The 20,179-nt window shown below is 46.0% G+C and overlaps 1 protein-coding gene across 2 annotated transcripts in view; it reads left to right on the top strand.

Annotated features, from left to right (window-relative positions):
• Dsp (desmoplakin) overlaps positions 1 to 19,549 on the top strand; it is a 46,500-nt gene extending 26,951 nt beyond the window's left edge. Inside the window, exons 11-24 of one of the 2 annotated variants that reach the window (XM_055595122.1) lie at positions 484 to 636; positions 2,497 to 2,651; positions 3,403 to 3,529; positions 4,215 to 4,416; positions 5,031 to 5,257; positions 6,157 to 6,323; positions 6,633 to 6,771; positions 7,668 to 7,861; positions 8,657 to 8,819; positions 9,384 to 9,467; positions 10,660 to 10,767; positions 11,310 to 11,408; positions 12,300 to 14,594; positions 15,654 to 19,549. In XM_055595122.1, the coding sequence (XP_055451097.1) occupies positions 484 to 636; positions 2,497 to 2,651; positions 3,403 to 3,529; positions 4,215 to 4,416; positions 5,031 to 5,257; positions 6,157 to 6,323; positions 6,633 to 6,771; positions 7,668 to 7,861; positions 8,657 to 8,819; positions 9,384 to 9,467; positions 10,660 to 10,767; positions 11,310 to 11,408; positions 12,300 to 14,594; positions 15,654 to 18,887 (7,347 nt within the window). In that variant the 3' untranslated portion in view covers positions 18,888 to 19,549. The remainder of the gene's footprint in view (positions 1 to 483; positions 637 to 2,496; positions 2,652 to 3,402; positions 3,530 to 4,214; positions 4,417 to 5,030; positions 5,258 to 6,156; positions 6,324 to 6,632; positions 6,772 to 7,667; positions 7,862 to 8,656; positions 8,820 to 9,383; positions 9,468 to 10,659; positions 10,768 to 11,309; positions 11,409 to 12,299; positions 14,595 to 15,653) is intronic. The other variant, XM_055595123.1, reaches the window with a different exon arrangement.
• Positions 19,550 to 20,179: the final 630 nt, after the last annotated feature.

Here is a 20,179-nt window from a genome sequence, read left to right on the forward strand (position 1 = left end):
GGGGGGGGGGGGGGGGGGGGGGGGGGGGGGGGGGGGAGGGGGTTGTGGGTCAGGGGGTTGATTCACCCCAGACACAGGGTGGCTGTCAGGGAAGACAGCTCACACCCAGAGGCCGCACCTCAATTTCCTCATCTTTTATTGGCTTCTCCGCTGTTCCCAGCTACTGTAGGGAAGGGCCGTTGCCTCAGTATCTCAGTAATCTACTGAAAACAAGAGCGAGAGAATGCCGTGACTTAACTTGACAGGTCCCTTGGGAAAGCATACTTTACATTTCATCCACACGGTTCTTTCATGGACATAGTCTTTCCTGTCCAGTTAATTCAGAAGGCTTACCGTGGAAGGTTATCTTCCCTCATGAAGAATGTGTGGCTAACTAATGGAACAGTAGCAATACTTCACTTTGAAGTCGTGGCAACTTCTTCAAGAGGTCTCTAAAACTCAAAGGGCACCCGTGCTAAAGGCAGATTGTATTTGCAATTGCAGAAAGAACGGGAGAAAATCCTCGAATACAAGCGTCAGGTGCAGAACTTGGTGAACAAGTCCAAGAAGATCGTGCAGCTGAAGCCTCGGAACCCAGACTATAGGAGCAACAAGCCCATTATTCTCAGGGCTCTCTGCGACTACAAACAAGACCAGGTGTGTCTCCACGCTCAGAGAAGAGCCTTCCCTTCTTCACATAAGCTTTTGTTAGTCAAGAGGGCAAAACTAATCTTGGTTTCAGTGAGCACAATCATGTCTTTTCTAAATAAAGCGATCAGCTGTTGAACAAATGCAGCAGCTCTGAGCTGAGTCACTGGAACTATGGACAAGTAGGACAAGAGCTGCTTCCTTTGGGCGCTTGGGAAGGAAGGCAAAGCTTTCATGCTGTGCTGAGCCTGTACTGTATCTCTGAGCTCCACCCCTCATCTGGACAATGGTTAGCTTGAAGGTTTAAAGACCTTTCTAAGGTTGACCACTTCCTTCTTGCGCTACCCAAAATGTATTTGTCATCACCTCCATCTTTAAGTTTCAGACAAGATAAATGGAAATGGGACAGGATACTATCATGGCTCCTGTAAAGTGAGTCTCCTGCAGATTTTTTTTTTTGGAAGTTCTCAATCCTGTCAATCCTGTAGGCTCTGTGGGAAATGCAGCTTTATAAGGAGATGGGTTAGTTTCCATACTTATCCATATGACTTCCACTGTTCTGCTTTTTTATAATAAGTTTCTGAAAGATCTAAGAAGCAAAATGTGGTTACCTAGTTAGAAGAGCCTGATGAAACAGGGGTCTGTTCTACCCTGTGGAATGTTCTAAGAACTTGTGTGGGGAGAAAGAAGTAAGTTAGTGACCCACATCTGTAATCCCAGGACCTGGGAGGATGAGACAGAATTCCTTCACATTGAAAGCCAACCCAAGATACAGAGTGAGACCTTGTTTCAAGCAACAGCCAACCAACCAACCGATAGAACAAAACCAAACCCCACCACTGCCACCAAAAAAAACAAAAAAAAAAAACAAAACAAAAAACAAATCCAAATAACAACAACAAAAAAACAAAACAAAAACACCCAAAACAACCCCCCTCCAAAAAAACAAAACAAAACAAAACAAAAAAACCTACAAGAAAGAAGATTGGACTGAAATATGAGGTGAAAACAATTCTTACATTTTGTCAGTTCAGACAGACAGTTTGCCTTACAACGTAGGCTGGTTTTATGCTTGTTTGTTTTAGTTTTCGTCTTTTTCTGTGGTGCTAGGAATCAGGGTTAAGAAAGCTCTTTGTCATTGAGCTGCACCTCTAGCCCTTTAGTAGCCATTTTAAGAAGCTCTATAGGGCCAACTGTGGTAGCACATGCAAAAGAGAGAGAGAGAGAGAGAGAGAGAGAGCTGGAATTAATTAATTGAATTCATTTAGGTTCTAGTGTATTGGCCACTGAACCCAGGGCCTCACACATGGCAGGGGTCTCACCACCACTGAGCTCTATGTTCAGGCCTTTTTGTACTTATCTCCAGATATGATCTTGCTAAATTGAGCAGGGCACCCTTAATCTTGATCATCTCCCAGGTTGGCATTGACCTTCCTGCCTCTGCCTTATGAGTGCAGGACTATGGGACCACAGGCCTGAGCCACCAGGCCAGGCAGAAGTTCACTTAGAAGGCTGTCTTTTTTTACAGACTGATGCCAATTTAAGAGCAAATGAGTCGGTCACGCAACTCCCCCTTATTAAAGTGTGAATATATAAAGCATGAATTGAGGACAGGAAGAAAACACAATAAGGGTTTGCCTTGTGGCAGAGGTTTTTCCCAGATTCCTCGGCGATCTTCAAAGTGTCTTTGCCTAACTCGCTCCGCTCAGGAGGTAGCTAACTTTGTGGATAAGCTGTTGGCTCACATGTAGTACTTGCCCACAGGTCTTGCTTGGGAGTACCGTGATGGTCTCCATCTGGTGGGGGAGAGTGTAAGAGCATCAGCAGTTGGCATGCTTTCATTTCCGTCTCCGTTTCTTTGCCTGGCAGAAAATCGTACACAAAGGGGATGAATGCATCCTGAAGGACAACAATGAGCGCAGCAAGTGGTATGTGACCGGTCCCGGAGGCGTTGACATGCTTGTTCCTTCTGTGGGCCTGATCATCCCTCCTCCAAACCCACTGGCTGTGGACCTTTCTTGCAAGTAAGTTCTGAAGTTCCCGGCAGCTGCGACACTGGAAGGCAGGGCGGGAGTGCTCCTGCCTGAACAAGGAGCTTAACGCAGTGCTTTCTTACCATAACCACCCCGACAAAAGGAGCTTGGTGAAGCTGCCTCTACTGTGTTTTGCAAGTTTATGTTGAAGATTTTATTATGGATAAAAGAGAACATTTGACCATATAGGAGAGCCAGGAGCACGGATGAGTGACACCCGCCACACCCTTTGAAGCTGCTGTTTTGAAATTCTTTCCTTTTTTTTTTTTTTTTTTAAAGCAAATCGGTTATTTCAAACATAGTCACAAATATGACATGCCCCTCCTGCGGTGTTCATTTGTTCACCAGGAGCCGGGACATACAGATTCTTTCAAATGTCTTAGATTGGAAACCTTGAGCCCCACCCAGAATGGGGAGTGTTGGGTAATGCCCTCCTTCCCTCTCCTGTCCAGAGTTCAGGGGCGCTCAGCATTTAAGACACTTGCCAACTGCTAACGGTCAATACAACAGAGTTGAGTTGGATAGCCTCTCTCAACCGGAATGGTTTGAATGATCTGTGTGGCTGTAGATAAAGCAGAGAGTGTACTTCTGGGAAATAGGGTAGTCTGAATCCATTGAAATGTTGACAGTTTTGAAAATTACACAATCACTTCATAAGGTTGGGTCTAGATTTCTGGGCAGATGTACAAGCCTGTCCAGACTTTCTGTGTGGGCTGGAATGTTTTCCTTTCCTGCCTTCCAGGATTGAGCAGTACTATGAAGCCATCTTGGCTCTGTGGAACCAGCTGTACATCAACATGAAGAGCCTGGTGTCTTGGCACTACTGCATGATTGACATCGAGAAGATCAGGGCCATGACTATTGCCAAGGTATGTCCTCGGGACTGCCTAGAGGGTCACTGGCTGCTTGACCTGTTCCCTGGACAGATGAGGACTTGTGTCTCACCACATGAGGCCTCTTAGCCTTTCATGGGACTGGTCTATCCTCTACCATACAGAATGGGGTGGGGCTCAGGGGTAGAAAACTTGCTTAGCATGCGTGGGTGGGGCGGGGGAGGGAATCTCCTTAGAGGTAATGGGAATTAGGTCATACATGTCCACTGGAATGTCCCCTGGGAAAGTCAGGATGAATGCTTGCAAGAACTCTGAAAAGAAAGCATTCCTCTAAGTCAGTGGTCCTTAAGATTCGGTTGGAAGAGCCTTGGCTTGAGGAGTCCTTTAGTGGAGTGGTAAGTGAGGAGAAGGAAGCAGGGTAGGGAGCTTTAGGGGCCTCGAGCCCCTCTGTCTTCGTAGAATGGCTGTGCTTTGTTGTGCTTTTTTTATATTTGAGTTTTTGCATAACAATTGTGTTTGAAGAAAAATATCCTGTGAAGGAAAAAGCCACTGGCAAGCTACTGCTGTGCCCCTTTGTAACACTGACAAAGGTCCCAAGAGCTTTTCTGTCTTAGTCAGCCTATGAGGGTTGCCCTGGCATCTTGCACTCTTCTTACTTGGGGGAGGGGGAGGATTAGGGCATTCGTGTCTTCCAACTCACTTGTGCCGGATTCACCTCCAGCTGAAAACGATGAGACAGGAAGATTACATGAAGACCATTGAAGACCTTGAGCTCCATTACCAAGACTTCATCAAAAACAGCCAAGGCTCAGAGATGTTTGGGGATGACGACAAACGGAGGATGCAGTCTCAGTTCACTGATGCTCAGAAGCATTACCAGACCCTGGTCATCCAGCTCCCAGGCCACCCCCAGCACCAGACAGGTCAGCCAGGCCAGTCTCTTCTCTTTGTAGCAGTCAGTCACACCCTTGGTTTGAAAAGGAAAGCCGTTTCTCTGAAAGATACATAGTATGCTGTGTGCTGATGTAACAAAATTACCCGAAATTGGATAAGTTGTGAAGAAAAGAAGTTTATTTAATTCATTACTCTGACAGCTGGGAAGTAATGTGGAACCTGGCTTTTGACATAGTTCAGCAGAGAAGCAGGAAAGGGAATGGTCTCATGCAGAAAGATTGAATGCCTGGGCAACTTTAGAATAAGTCACTCTGTTGACGACTGGCCAGGGCTGGGAACTTAATCAACCCCCAGGAGCTGGGCATTCATGCTTGCTGAATGATACCCCCCTAATCTAATCATCTTCTGCTAGGCCCCACCTCTTAAAGGCCCCGCTACATCAGTACTTTTACATTAGCGGCCAAGTCTTCCATCACACGAATACTTGGGAGACAATAATCCTTATCTATTACATGGAAGGTATATAAAATAATTTGCATGCCAGAGTTCTAGACTCAAGTCACATGGAGTAGGCATGTTTTTATACAGTTAAGGTGCCAGCTTGGCAGTCTCTCATATTTATGGTCCTAACTTATTGTTACAGTCACCAAAACTGAAATCACTCACATGGGCGCCTGCCAAGATGTCAACCATAACAAAGTAATTGAAACCAACAGAGAAAATGACAAACAGGAGACATGGCTGCTGATGGAGCTGCAGAAGATCCGCAGGCAGATGGAGCACTGTGAGGGCAGGATGTCGCTTAAAAATCTCCTGCTCACAGACCAAGGCTCTACACACCACATCACGGTGAAGATCAATGAGCTCAAGGTAGGATCTGCTAGCATCAAACTCCTGAGTCCTCAGATCCCTGTGTTATTCTGCAAATGAAGAAAAGCCCAGTGGCTCACATATTTATAGGCACATGTATTTGTCTTCCCATTGCTACACTAAAGATGTTTTTAAGGTTAAAAGCTCATCATAAGAATCCCACAGCTACAGTGTAGAGTATACTCATGGAATATATATTTATTTTACATTATGGCAAGGTCAGAGAGATATGGGCACATGAGTGTGGGCTCCCACAGTGGACATAAGAGGGTGTCAGGTCCCCTAGAGCCAAAGTTGTGGGCGGTTGTGAGCTGCCCTAGGTAGATGCTGGGAGCCCAACTCAGTTCTTCTGCAAGAGCCATACAGGCTCCTAACCACCGAGCCATTTCTCCAGCCCAGTGTGGAATATTATTTGGTTTAAAAAAGAGAGAGTGAGACAGAAAGAGAAACTGAGAATTGTATGAACCTGGGGGCTATTACGCTGAGAGAGGTGGGCCAAGTACAGCAAGACAAACAGTATGTGATGTCACTTACATGTGGAATTGAAAAAGGAATCAAACACACAGAAACCCATGCATAGTGATGAGGAGGAATGGTGCATGGGAGGAGATGTAGGGCAGAGGGGATACATTCGCAGTAACGTAAGTCTGAGATCTGGCATGGAGCAGGGGACCATGGGAAATAATAATTATTGAAATTTTGCTAAGAGAGTGGATTTTGAGCGCCCTTACCGTATGCGTATATACAAGTAATATGGCAGGAGCAATGGTTTTTGTTTTGTTTTGTTTTGTTTTCATGCAGAACAGAATTGTTTGCTGCAAAACCTTAAAAGCGTGTGATAAACATGAGTTTAAAACAGTCGCACACCCAGTGAAACTCTCTCCCCTCTTCTTTGACAGAGTGTGCAGAATGACTCGCAGGCCATCGCGGAGGTTCTCAATCAGCTTAAAGACGTGCTTGCCAACTTCAGGGGGTCTGAAAAATACTGCTATCTACAGAATGAGATATTTGGGCTATTTCAGAAGCTGGAAAACATTAACGGTGTCACGGATGGCTACTTAAACAGGTGAGCACAGCTAATCTGTCTCGAGAGAAGTTTGCGCTTTCAAATTGTCTTTTGTTTTCCCTGTTGGTATGTGTGTGTGTGTTGGGGGGAGGGAGTAGAACTCAGGGTGACTGCTCTCTCACTGAGCTACAACCCCGACCCTATCAAGCTTCATTCTTGCCTGGCTTTTCGAAGCTTGTGCCTTATAGACTCCCACCCTCCCTCCCCAGAGCTTTAACACCATCCGGTTTCCCTAAAGTGGCCGAGAGCCAGTAGTAAGCGGTTGACTATGTCCCTGGAAACTGTAACCACCTCTCTTGCTCTTTCCAGCCTGTGCTCCGTGAGAGCTCTTCTCCAGGCTATTCTGCAGACGGAAGACATGCTGAAGGTCTATGAAGCGAGGCTGACGGAGGAGGAAACTGTCTGTCTGGACCTGGATAAAGTGGAAGCCTACCGCTGCGGGCTGAAGGTAACGTGGAGGGTCCTGTCTGTAGCCTAGCCGTAGCTCCCTCGGCTACGGAGCCTCACTGAGTTTGTATGAGTGTTTTATTGTGTTTCACTTTTTGAAAACACGCCTTATCTTTAGAATTATTGTAGGTTTATAGGAAAACTGACAGGATAGAGCTCACAAACATTGCATTTCTGTTAGTGTCAGCATCATACATTTGTGTGATCTGTTTGGTATAAGTGGTGAGTTGGTAATGTCATGTTAGTATAGGCTAAAGCCCATGCCTTTTGTTTTTTTCTAAAGAAAGGTTCTCACATAGGTCACATTGGTCTCAAAAGCACTATATAGCCGAGGCTGACCTGGAACTCCAGAGCCTCTTGCTTCCACCTCCTGACACTGGGATTATAGGTATGCACTACCCCACCCACACACAGCCCACGCTTTATTCAGACGCGTAACTAGGCTTCATGGTCTTTGAGGCTTTTTTGCATGACTAATGTCAGCCATTGACAGGAAACTCGGTTTTCCAGTGTCTGTTAGCAGGGACAGCATGGAAGTGATCTGTAGTGGAAATCACTGGGAGAGTGCTGGGTTAGAATGATTTCTTCACTTTGGGCCAAGTATGGTAGTTCATGCCTGTAATCCCAGTACTTGAGATGCAATTGCCTTCTTTGAGATACTGAGGATCAAGTCCAGAGCCTTGTGACTGTTAAGCTTCTGCTCCGACTCTGGGCTGTGTCTCCAGGCCTTCCTCTTTTAAAGTCAATGGTCTGAGCCAGGATGTAGCTCAGTGTTAGAACGCTGCTCGCCACAGCACCAGAAAAAGATAAGTGAATAAAATAAACAGTGACTTTGGGGTAGCAAACAATGGAGGGAGAGGTTAACTTGTGTGCACCTTTTCCCCCTTTAACTTGCAGAAAATAAAAAATGACTTGAACCTGAAAAAGTCCCTGCTGGCCACCATGAAGACGGAGCTGCAGAAGGCCCAGCAGATTCACTCTCAGTCCTCGAAGCAGTATCCGCTCTATGACCTGGACCTGGGCAAACTCAACGAGAAAGTGACACAGCTGACAGACCGCTGGCAGAAGATAGACAAACAGATAGACTTCAGGTGTGTCGGCCTCCTTCCCGATCGTCTTCCCGTTTGCCACTAGAAGCCATCATTGCCAAAAAGCAGTGCCTTTACTTGGCCGGCCTGCTTTCTGTCGCTGGTTTTGACTAGTTCTGAACAGTTTTCCACAACTGTCCTCCTACCGTGCACAGCCTTTGTGACTGGCTTCAGCACGGTGTATAGCTTCCTGGCTTCGTGTCTGTAGTGGCACGTTTTGGGCACCTTGTTTATTTACTCATCTTTACCTGTTTATGTGGTAGTAGGGATTGAACCCATGACCGTCCCCCTCCTAGACAAGTGCACTACTGCCCCATGCAGCCAAGATTGGCCTTAAACTCTATCTTCCTGCCTCTCCCTCCCAACTGGGACCACCCCCAGTTTTCATCTCTTTCTGTGGCTGGCTGCTATTCCTTTGTTTGAAATTGTATGGTTGATGGATATTTGGGGTTTTAGTTTGGGGATGTGATGAGAAAATGATATGATAAATATTCATGTGTGTTTTTGTGCTTGCGTGTTATCACTCCTTTTAGGTGGGCACCAAGGAGAATTGCTGGCTGACTTTATGTGTTATATATTTTAACGTGTAACAAGAGTGTATGAATAATTTTATAGCCAGGCACAGTGTCGCACGCTCATAATCCCAGCACTTGGGGAGACAGAGGCAGGCAGATCTCTGTGAATTTGAGGCCAGCCTGGTCTACAAAACAAGTCTAAGACAGCTAAGGCTACACAGAGAAACCTTGTCTTGAAAAACAACAACAAAAACCAAAAAATAACTTTATACGTTTTCCCTAGATTGTGGGACCTGGAGAAGCAAATAAAACAGCTGAGGAATTACCGCGATAACTATCAGAGCTTCTGCAAGTGGCTCTATGATGCCAAACGCCGCCAGGACTCTTTAGAGTCCATGAAGTTTGGAGATTCCAGCACCGTCATGCGGTTTCTGAATGAGCAGAAGGTATAGCCACTCTTGTCATTCCACAGCTCTGTCGAGATTAACTGGGTTTAAGCTCTGCTTGCCCCTGGTTTCGTATGATGACTATTTCATATTATAAATCCACCTTGTGAATGTTTGCAGCGTGCACAGAGGAGAAGCAGCTGGGATGTTTAGAAAGAAATACAACTGGGAAATAGTAACAGTGGCGGTTGTTTTCATGTTATAGTAGAGAATCATTATAGTTGAGTTGATACAGCGTCTGCCTGTAATACCAGGACTTGGGGGGCTGAGTTAGGAGCCCCTTGAGTTCCAGTCCGAGCTTGACCCTGTCCCAAAAAGAAAAAGGAAAAGGAAAAAATGAAATGATGGGTCCATAAATTAGTGCTGATTGAAAGTATCCTCTTGTAAGTAGTAAATTGGAGGCCTTGTTCTCCTTTCTGAATGGAGAGTTCTTCTCCTCTCAAGCCATTACTGAACATGAGTCCACATAGTAACAGACTGAAGAAAAAAAATTACCACCGTCAAAGTGAAATAACCCTTACATTTGTATGCTCTAACATTTGAAATGTTTTATTCTCTGTGTAGAACCTGCACAACGAAATATCTGGCAAGCGAGACAAGTCAGAAGAAGTACATAAAATTGCTGAACTTTGTGCAAACTCAATTAAGGTATATTTGTTTTATTAGGAATGGGGTACAGTGGTGGAGGGGATATCATCTAAATTCACTCTATTCATGTATGAAAATACCAAAGAATTAAAAAAAAAAAAAAGATGATGGTTGGCAAGTTGGCTCACTCAGGCCTTGGTGCTTGTCACCAAGTTTGATCCCTAGAGCTCACATTGGAGAAAACTGCAAGTTGCCCTCTGAACTCCCTGTGTATGCGCTCCAAAGAAGTGCTTTAAAATGTAAAGAATATTGGTATTTCATCAGAATATTAATTACATTCGTTGTTGTCTTGCGCTAAAGACTATAAACTTATTAAGGGTTGTGGTCGTATACATTCTGTCCTGAGGAACCTGTGAAAAGTTTGTTATTTATTTACGTGTGCTCAGGCTGGAGAGATAGCTCAACCATTCAAGGCTCACACTCTTTTAAAATATTTGTTTATTTTATTTTATTTTATTTTATTTTATTTTATTTTATTTTATGTGCACTGGTGTTCCAGCTGCATGTTTGTCTGGGTGAGAGTGTCAGGTCCCCTGGAACGGAGTTACAGACAATTGTAAGCTGCCATGTGTGTGCTGGGAATTGAACCTGGGTCCTTTGGAAGAACATCCAGTGCTCTTAACAGCCAAGCCATCTCCGCCAAGGGTCACACTTCTAAATGGCAAGACTTTTGGGTCCCGTTTTCTTGAACTCATTGCACTTTGGAAATATCCCCGTGGAAAGGGGATATTTGTTCATTAAGGTTGGAGCTCTGTGCAAAAATGAACATGTTTCATTTAATCACAGTATTATCTGATTGTTGTTACTGGCCTTGGTGAGTGATTTTTAGAAATATTTTGACGATATAAATCTGTGGAATTATAACTGCTAGTGACTCTTTTTTTGTGGCTGTTAAGACTGTTTTTTTTTTGTTTTTTTTGTTTTTTTGAGCTAGATATGATGGCTTACATATGCAATCCCAGCAAGCCGAGGCAGGAGTATTGCAGGGAATTCAAGGCCAGCCTGGAAAAGATAGTGAGTTCCAGACCATTCAGGAATAGAGTGAAACTTCATCTCAAAAAAAAAAACAAAGACAGGTTTTCTAAGGGCTGGGGTATAGCGTTCCACTGGAGTATTTGCCTAGCAGGCAGGATCCTGGGTTTCAGTATCTACCCAAACAAAGATGCTTCTATTAAACTTTGTTGCTCTCCAGGATTATGAACTCCAGCTGGCCTCATACACCTCAGGGCTGGAAACTCTACTGAACATACCTATCAAGAGGACCATGGTTCAGTCCCCATCTGGGGTGATTCTGCAAGAGGTAAATAAGTCATTACATTCTCTTAATGTGTGCCGTCAAAAGTCATTGCTTATCTCTTAATGTCTGCTGTCCCTTCTCCCTGTCTTTTCTCTGTTTCCTGCCCATCTTTACCACCATGCCAGAATACATCCCTGGTGTACATCCCAGGGCTTATTAGTGTTTCTGGTCCGCCGTTGGTGTGAGTCATTTACACATGATACGGTTTAGGAGATCATTGGTGGAAGTCCCGGTCTGTCCTTTCTCCATTGGTCTTAACTTGCTGTATTTGGTGAGGTAGACTCCTAAGTGGAAGTTATATAGTCTATTGTTAAAAGACAGCTTTCCCCAAAGACGTCAGAGGATGTCAACTGGAGCGATGGGAAGGGAACCCAAACGGCTCTGGGACTTTGTTTTGCTGTCTCCAGATTCTGGATCCAGCATAAGTGATAGAAGGGAATTTGCTGTTTACAGTTATTTTAAGAAAACAAAATTATTCAACTTGCACAGAACTTTTTTAAAAATGCAGTATACAAGATAATTTTTTTTTCTCTTTTCCCTCCAAGGCTGCCGATATTCATGCACGATACATAGAACTACTTACAAGGTCTGGAGACTACTATAGATTCTTAAGTGAGATGCTGAAGAGTTTGGAAGATCTGAAGGTAATTAATTTCCTTGGAGTTTTTCTTGTTGTTTTTGTTTATTTGTTTGTTTTTGTTTTTTTAAAGAAAGATTTAGCAAGATCCTTGTTATCTTTGCCTCATTATAATACAGTTTGATCAAACTGCATTTCCTCCAAAAGAGCTGGTAGGACACGGTTTGAGCCTGGGCTCAGTGTCATGCTCTTGAGGCGATGCTGTGCACAGTCTTTGGTAGCCTTAGTCAGACGGTGGTGACATCACTTTTCCAAACCCTGAGGTTTCATTAGTGCTCAGCTGAGGGATTTATTTATTTCTGTAAAGTCCAGAGAAGCTCACCAAAGACTAGCTGGATTTTAACCTTTAGGTCAAGTAATTACCTAAGGATTTTAATCTCCCTTTTTGAGAGTAGAATTGAGTTATATGAATTTTTGCGCTATCTCTTTGAGTAAATGGTGTGTGGTGTATCAAATCATACCTTTTCTAGTTTTGTTTTTAGACAAAACAAACAAACAAAAAAAGTAAACAAGAACTTGGCTGGCCTCAAAGTGACAATCTTGCCTCAGCCTCTAAAGTGTAGGATTACAGGATGTGCTGCTATGCACAGTTAATCATATGTGTTTGATAATAGGGGAAATTACTTCATTTTTTTTTAAAAATGAGGAGACTCAAGTTCAAAGTTGATGTATCATTCCCTAAGATCATAAATCATAAATGAGCAGCCAATGGAAGCATTATGATAGGCATGAAGGGTCTTTGAATTTTTTTTCTGGTAGTTTTTATCTGATATCAGTGTGTGTATATGTGTATATGTGTAAGGAAAATACACGTAGGTCTGAAGAGAAAAGCTATTGTTTCTTACTTGTGGTACAAAGTGCTTTCCTTTCAACATGATTTCTGGTTTTATATCCATAGCTGAAAAATACCAAGATTGAAGTTTTGGAAGAGGAGCTAAGACTGGCCCGAGATGCCAACTCCGAAAACTGCAATAAGAATAAGTTTCTGGATCAGAACCTGCAGAAGTACCAGGCAGAGTGTTCCCAGTTCAAAGCAAAGCTTGCGAGCCTGGAGGAGCTGAAGAGACAAGCTGAGCTGGATGGAAAGTCAGCCAAGCAAAACCTAGACAAGTGCTACGGCCAAATCAAGGAGCTCAATGAAAAGATCACCCGACTGACATATGAGATCGAAGACGAAAAGCGCAGGAGAAAGGTCGTGGAAGACAGATTCGACCAACAGAAGAATGACTATGATCAGCTGCAGAAGGCACGGCAGTGTGAAAAAGAGAACCTTGGCTGGCAGAAGCTGGAGTCTGAGAAAGCCATCAAGGAGAAGGAGTACGAGATAGAGAGGTTGAGGGTTCTGCTGCAGGAGGAGGGCGCCCGGAAGAGAGAATATGAAAATGAGCTGGCAAAGGTAAGAAACCACTATAATGAGGAGATGAGTAATTTAAGGAACAAGTATGAAACAGAGATTAACATTACGAAGACCACCATCAAGGAGATATCCATGCAGAAGGAGGATGACTCCAAGAGTCTCAGAAACCAGCTTGACAGACTGTCCCGGGAGAACCGAGATCTTAAGGATGAGATAGTCAGGCTCAATGACAGCATCCTGCAGGCCACAGAGCAGCGCAGGCGGGCGGAGGAGAACGCCCTTCAGCAGAAAGCCTGTGGCTCAGAGATCATGCAGAAGAAGCAGCACCTGGAGATAGAACTGAAGCAGGTCATCCAGCAGCGCTCGGAGGACAACGCGAGGCACAAGCAATCCCTGGAGGAGGCTGCCAAGACAATTCAGGACAAAAATAAAGAGATCGAAAGGCTCAAGGCTGAGTTTCAGGATGAGGCCAAGCGCCGCTGGGAATACGAAAATGAACTGAGTAAGGTAAGGAACAGTTACGATGAGGAGATCATTAGCCTAAAAAACCAGTTCGAGACGGAGATCAACATCACCAGGACCACCATCCACCAGCTGACCATGCAAAAGGAAGAGGACACCAGTGGCTACCGAGCTCAGATAGACGACCTCACCAGAGAGAACAGGAGCTTGTCTGAGGAGGTAAAGAGGCTGAAGAACACTCTGGCCCAGACCACCGAGAATCTCAGGAGGGTTGAAGAAAATGTCCAGCAGCAAAAGGCCACCGGCTCGGAGATGTCTCAGAGGAAACAGCAGCTGGAGATCGAGCTGCGACAGGTCACTCAGATGCGAAATGAGGAGAGCCTGAGATACAAGCAGTCCCTGGATGATGCGGCCAAGACCATCCAAGATAAAAACAAGGAGATCGAGAGGCTCAAACAGCTGGTAGAGAAAGAAACCAATGAGCGGAAATGCCTGGAGGATGAAAATTCCAAGCTGCAGAGAGTCCAGTATGATCTGCAGAAAGCCAACAGCAGCGCCACCGAGACCATCAGCAAACTGAAGGTGCAGGAACAGGAGTTAACGCGCCTGCGCATTGACTACGAAAGGGTTTCCCAGGAGAGGACAGTAAAGGATCAGGACATCACGAGACTCCAGAGCTCCCTGAAGGACCTGCAGCTGCAGAAGCAGAAAGCGGAAGAGGAACTGAGCAGGCTGAAGAGGACAGCCTCTGATGACTCCTCCAAGAGGAAGATGCTGGAGGAGGAGTTGGAAGCCATGAGGAGGACTTTGAAAGAGCAAGCCATCAAAATCACCAACCTGACCCAGCAGCTGGAGCAGGCATCCATTGTTAAGAAGAGGAGCGAGGATGACCTCAGGCAGCAGAGAGACGTGCTGGACGGCCACCTGAGGGAGAAGCAGAGGGCCCAGGAGGAGCTGAGGAGGCTCTCTTTGGATGTGGAGGCCCTCCGGAGGCAGCTGGTGCAGGAACAGGAGAACGTCAAGCAGGCTCACGTGAGGAACGAGCATTTCCAGAAGGCTATCGAAGACAAGAGCCGGAGCCTTAACGAGAGTAAAATAGAGATTGAGAGGTTACAGTCCCTCACGGAGAACCTGACCAAGGAACACTTGATGCTGGAGGAGGAACTGCGGAACCTGAGGCTGGAATACGACGACCTGCGCAGGGGCCGGAGCGAAGCTGACAGCGATAAAAACGCAACCATCTCGGATCTAAGGAGCCAGCTGCAGATCAGCAACGCTCGAACCCTGGAACTGCAGGGGCTGATTAATGATTTACAGAGAGAGAGGGAAAATTTGAGACAGGAAATTGAGAAATTCCAAAAGCAGGCTTTAGAGGTATTCACAAATATTTGATCAAAGCTTCACTGTTTCTCAAATAACTGACTCCATATCTCACCTGAACTACTCTCTGCTGCTGCCAGAGCACCTAACTTTTCTTTTTCACTGCTCATGTGCTTCCTACTTGTCAGAGCCGCACTGTGGCTTTTAAAGCATTCCCAGTGCCATTTATTCTTCTCTTCTGTCACTGCACTGGATACCAGTCTGTTGGAAACCTGTGCTTGGTTCTGCTTTTAAACACTTTGGCATGAGAAAAACATCTAAGATACTTCCCATGAATGTCCCGCTCTCCTTTCTTGGCTGGGGCTTTCACTGAGTGGCCGAGCATGTGCTTAGCATGCTCAAGGCCCTGGGTTCAGTTCCCAGCATTGAAATTTTAACATACTAAAATAGAAGGTGGCCTCATCTAGTGGTCTGGACGTACAGCTTTAATTAAAAAAATTTTTTTCCCCAGTGAAATGTATCATCTGTCACGCAATTTTAAATTTCCACTTGGCTTAGATGACTTTTCTGCATGCATTATTCTGTTGTCTTTCGGTTATGGCGTTTCTTCCTGCTTGACTCTTCTTCTTCTAACAAGCCCTAATTTAAAAATAACTTCTAATATGTTCGGCTTCTGGAGACAATATTTGTGTGGTGTTGGATGGAGTGTATGTACTTGTGTATTGGTACTGCTTTATTAAATGTGTCAGTATGGTATGCCGGGCGAGATGCAGGTGCAGAAGGGATGCCAGCGTGGAAGAAAATTACTCCCCTCTTCTCAGGTTATAAGCACTGTTTAAAGTAAGGCAGGTCTACAGCTTCTAGTTCTGGCTATGGAAAAAGGGATATGAAAGAGTAAGTATGAAGCCGTTTACCAACATGGCGTTCTACATTTTCAGAATTTTTCCCAATAATGTGCAAGGTAACAAATTAGCAGCATATGCAGGGAGAATACAGACAGGGAAAATTGAGACTATGTTTAAAATACATACCTAGGAAAGGTGGTTAAATTCTAATGATCATATGTCAGCATCTAAGCAATGCTTTCCCCATTTCTTTCTCCTTAAATTCTAGGCATCGAACAGGATTCAGGAGTCAAAGAGTCAGTGCACTCAAGTGGTTCAGGAGAGAGAGAGCCTGCTGGTGAAAATTAAAGTCCTCGAGCAAGACAAGGCCCGGCTGCAGCGGCTGGAGGATGAGCTGAACCGCGCCAAAGCGACGCTGGAGGCGGAGAGCAGGGTGAAGCAGCGCCTGGAGTGTGAGAAACAGCAGATCCAGAACGACCTGAACCAGTGGAAAACTCAGTACTCCCGCAAGGAGGAGGCCATTAGAAAGATAGAATCAGAAAGAGAGAAGAGCGAGAGAGAGAAGAATGGTCTTAGGAGCGAGATTGAGAGACTCCAGGCGGAGATCAAGAGGATTGAGGAGCGGTGCAGGCGGAAGCTGGAGGATTCCACCAGGGACACTCAGTCCCAGCTGGAAAATGAGCGCTGCCGGCTTCAGAGGGAGATTGACAAACTCAGGCAGCGCCCCTATGGCTCCCATCGGGAGACCCAGACCGAGTATGAGTGGACTGTTGATTCCTCCAAGCTGGTGTTCGACGGGCTGAGGAAGAAGGTGACAGCCATGCAGCTCTATGAGTGCCAGCTGATCGACAAGACGACCTTGGACAAGCTGTTGAAGGGGAAGAAGTCGGTGGAGGAGGTGGCCGCAGAGATCCAGCCTTTCCTGCGGGGAGCAGGGGCCATCGCCGGGGCTTCTGCCTCCCCTAAGGAAAAATACTCTTTGGTGGAGGCCAAGAGGAAGAAATTCATCACCCCGGAATCCACAGTCATGCTTCTGGAGGCCCAGGCAGCCACGGGAGGTATCATTGATCCTCATCGGAACGAGAAGCTCAGCGTGGACAACGCCATAGCTCGGGATCTCATTGACTTCGATGACCGCCGGCAGATCTACACGGCGGAGAAAGCCATCACCGGTTTTGATGACCCATTTTCAGGCAAGACAGTGTCCGTTTCAGAAGCCATCAAGAAGAATCTGATTGATAAAGAAACCGGAATGCGCCTGCTGGAAGCCCAGCTTGCTTCAGGGGGTGTGGTGGACCCAGTCAACAGCGTCTTCTTGCCAAAAGATGTCGCCTTGGCCCGGGGCCTGATTGATAGAGATTTGTATCGCTCCCTGAACGATCCCCGAGATAGTCAGAAGAACTTCGTGGATCCGATCACCAAGAAGAAGGTCAGCTACATGCAGCTGAGAGAGCGGTGCAGAATCGAACCCCACACGGGCCTGCTGCTGCTGTCAGTCCAGAAGAGAAGCATGTCCTTCCAGGGGATCAGACAGCCCGTGACCGTCACCGAACTGGTCGATTCTGGCATATTGAGACCATCCACTGTAAACGAACTGGAATCCGGTCAGATCTCTTATGACGAGGTCGGTGAGAGGATTAAGGACTTCCTCCAGGGCTCAAGCTGCATAGCAGGCATATACAATGAGACCACTAAACAGAAGCTTGGCATTTACGAGGCTATGAAAATCGGCCTGGTTCGACCCGGAACTGCTCTGGAGCTGCTGGAGGCCCAAGCAGCTACTGGGTTTATAGTGGATCCAGTCAGCAATTTGAGGTTGCCAGTGGAGGAAGCCTACAAGAGAGGTCTGGTGGGCATCGAGTTCAAAGAGAAACTTCTGTCCGCTGAGAGAGCTGTCACCGGCTATAACGACCCCGAAACTGGAAACATCATCTCTTTGTTCCAAGCAATGAACAAAGAGCTCATCGAAAAGGGCCACGGCATCCGCCTACTGGAAGCACAGATCGCAACAGGCGGTATCATCGATCCAAAGGAGAGCCACCGTTTACCAGTTGACATGGCGTATAAGAGGGGCTATTTTAATGAGGAGCTCAGCGAAATCCTCTCCGACCCAAGCGATGACACCAAAGGCTTCTTTGATCCGAACACTGAAGAAAATCTCACCTACCTGCAACTGAAAGAAAGATGCATCAAAGATGAGGAGACGGGGCTCTGTCTTCTGCCTCTGAAAGAAAAGAAGAAGCAGGTACAGACCTCCCAGAAGAACACCCTGAGGAAGCGGCGCGTGGTCATAGTGGACCCAGACACCAACAGGGAGATGTCTGTCCAGGAGGCCTACAAGAAAGGCCTCATCGATTACGAGACCTTCAAAGAGCTCTGTGAGCAGGAGTGTGAGTGGGAAGAAATAACCATCACGGGATCAGACGGCTCCACCAGGGTGGTCCTGGTAGACAGGAAGACGGGCAGCCAGTATGACATCCAAGATGCTATCGACAAAGGCCTCGTTGACAGGAAGTTCTTCGACCAGTACCGGTCCGGGAGCCTTAGCCTCACGCAGTTTGCTGACATGATCTCCTTGAAAAATGGTGTCGGCAATAGCAGTGGCTTGAGTGGTGGTGTCAACGATGATGTCTTTAGCAGCTCCCGACATGAGTCAGTGAGTAAGATTTCCACCATATCCAGTGTCAGGAATCTGACCATCCGAAGCAGCTCTCTGTCTGATCCCCTGGAGGAGTCAAGCCCCATTGCGGCCATCTTTGACACGGAAAACCTGGAGAAAATCTCTATTACGGAAGGTATAGAGAGGGGCATTGTGGATAGCATCACCGGGCAGCGGCTTCTGGAGGCCCAGGCTTGCACTGGTGGCATCATCCACCCTACCACCGGCCAGAAGCTGTCCCTTCAGGATGCAGTCACCCAGGGTCTCATCGACCAAGATATGGCCACCAGGCTGAAGCCTGCCCAGAAGGCCTTCATTGGCTTTGAAGGTGTAAAGGGAAAGAAGAAGATGTCAGCAGCCGAGGCGGTGAAAGAAAAATGGCTCCCCTACGAGGCAGGCCAGCGCTTCCTGGAGTTCCAGTTCCTCACTGGAGGCCTTGTTGACCCGGAAGTGCATGGGAGGATCAGCATTGAAGAAGCCATCCGCAAAGGTTTCATCGATGGCCGTGCAGCTCAGAGGTTGCAGGACATCAGCAGCTATGCCAAAATCCTTACCTGCCCCAAAACCAAGTTGAAAATCTCCTACAAGGATGCCATGAATCGCTCCATGGTGGAAGACATCACCGGGCTGCGCCTCCTGGAAGCCGCCTCTGTGTCCTCTAAGGGTTTGCCTAGCCCTTATAACATGTCTGCCCCAGGCTCCCGCTCTGGTTCCAGGTCAGGATCTCGCTCAGGCTCCCGCTCCGGTTCCCGAAGCGGGTCTCGGAGAGGAAGCTTCGATGCGACAGGGAATTCCTCCTACTCCTATTCCTACTCATTTAGCAGTAGCTCCATTGGGCACTAGAGGTCAGAGGTGGTTGCCATAGCTTAGAATCATTTGTATGAAGTTCTCCTTTACCTTAAATAACAAAAGACAACCTGGTGCTTGCAGTTTAGCAGTAGTTTCTATGCTTCAATATGTAGCTGCAATAAAATTCCAGTAGGAAAGGCTCATTTGGCTCCGTAGCTTTTGGTTCAACTAATGTAGTGTATGCTTCCATATACTGAATAAGAAACAGTAATCACTTGTAAGGATAGCACAGATTGAATTTGGAGTTTATTTCTTCTCTTCTATGTTTTGATTTCTGTAAGTTTCCTTGGCCTGTAAGGTCCAATTTCTGTCTTTGGAGATACAAGAAATTAAACTGACTGCTGGTGTTTTAGTCCTCATTTTGTTTCTCACCTAAATTGTTCCACTTTCTGTATTAGGAGAAAACCATCCCCTCCCCACTCCAAGCATTTTGGCCCAAGTTTCCTTTAGCTTGAGAACATAGATTTGTATTGCCCATATGCTCTTGGATGACCTGGTCTGGTTTGGTATTACTTTGACTATGTCCACAATAGCAGCGATCTTTGCTTTTTATCAGTCAAGGGTTCCTCTTGATTTGGCTTGTCATTTTCCATGTGCTTTAAAAAGGGTCTTTATGAAGTTTGCTGTTCTGGCAATAAAGTTTTAGACTTTGGAAACTTTTGTGTTTTGATTTAATAATGCCTTATTCATACAGGACACTTAATGTCTGATTTTTTATGTATCATAAAATAAGTCTAATCTATTTATTTTATTTTATTTTTTTTCTTATCAGTTACATTTTATTAACTCTGTATCCCAGCCATGTCCCACTCCCTCATTCCCTCCCAGTCCCTCCCTCCCTCCCTCATCTCCACCGTGCCCCTTTCCAAGTTCACTGATAGGGGAGGACCTCCTCCCCATTCATCTGATCCTGTTTTATCAGTTATCTTCAGGACTGGCTGCAAAGCTCTCCTCTGTGGCCTAACAGGACTGTTCCTCCCTTGGGGGGTGGGGAGGCCAAAGAGCCAGTCATTGGCTGGCTAGAAATAGTCCTTGTTCCCCTCACTTTGGGAAACCAATTGGTTACTGAGCTACCACAGGCTACATCTGAGCGGAGGTTCTAGATTATATCCATACATGGTCCTTGGTTGAATGTCAGAATGGCCAAGATGAAAAACTCAAGTGACAACACATGCTGGAGAGGTTGTGGAGAAAGGGGAACCCTCCTCCACTGCTGGTGGGAATGTAAACTGGTACAACCACTCTGGAAATCTATCTGGCGCTTTCTAAGACAATTAGGAATAGTG

Source organism: Psammomys obesus, unplaced genomic scaffold (genome assembly GCF_907164565.1).
Source record: "Psammomys obesus unplaced genomic scaffold, mPsaObe1.curated_primary_1811, whole genome shotgun sequence".
NCBI classification, from domain to species: domain Eukaryota; kingdom Metazoa; phylum Chordata; class Mammalia; order Rodentia; family Muridae; genus Psammomys; species Psammomys obesus.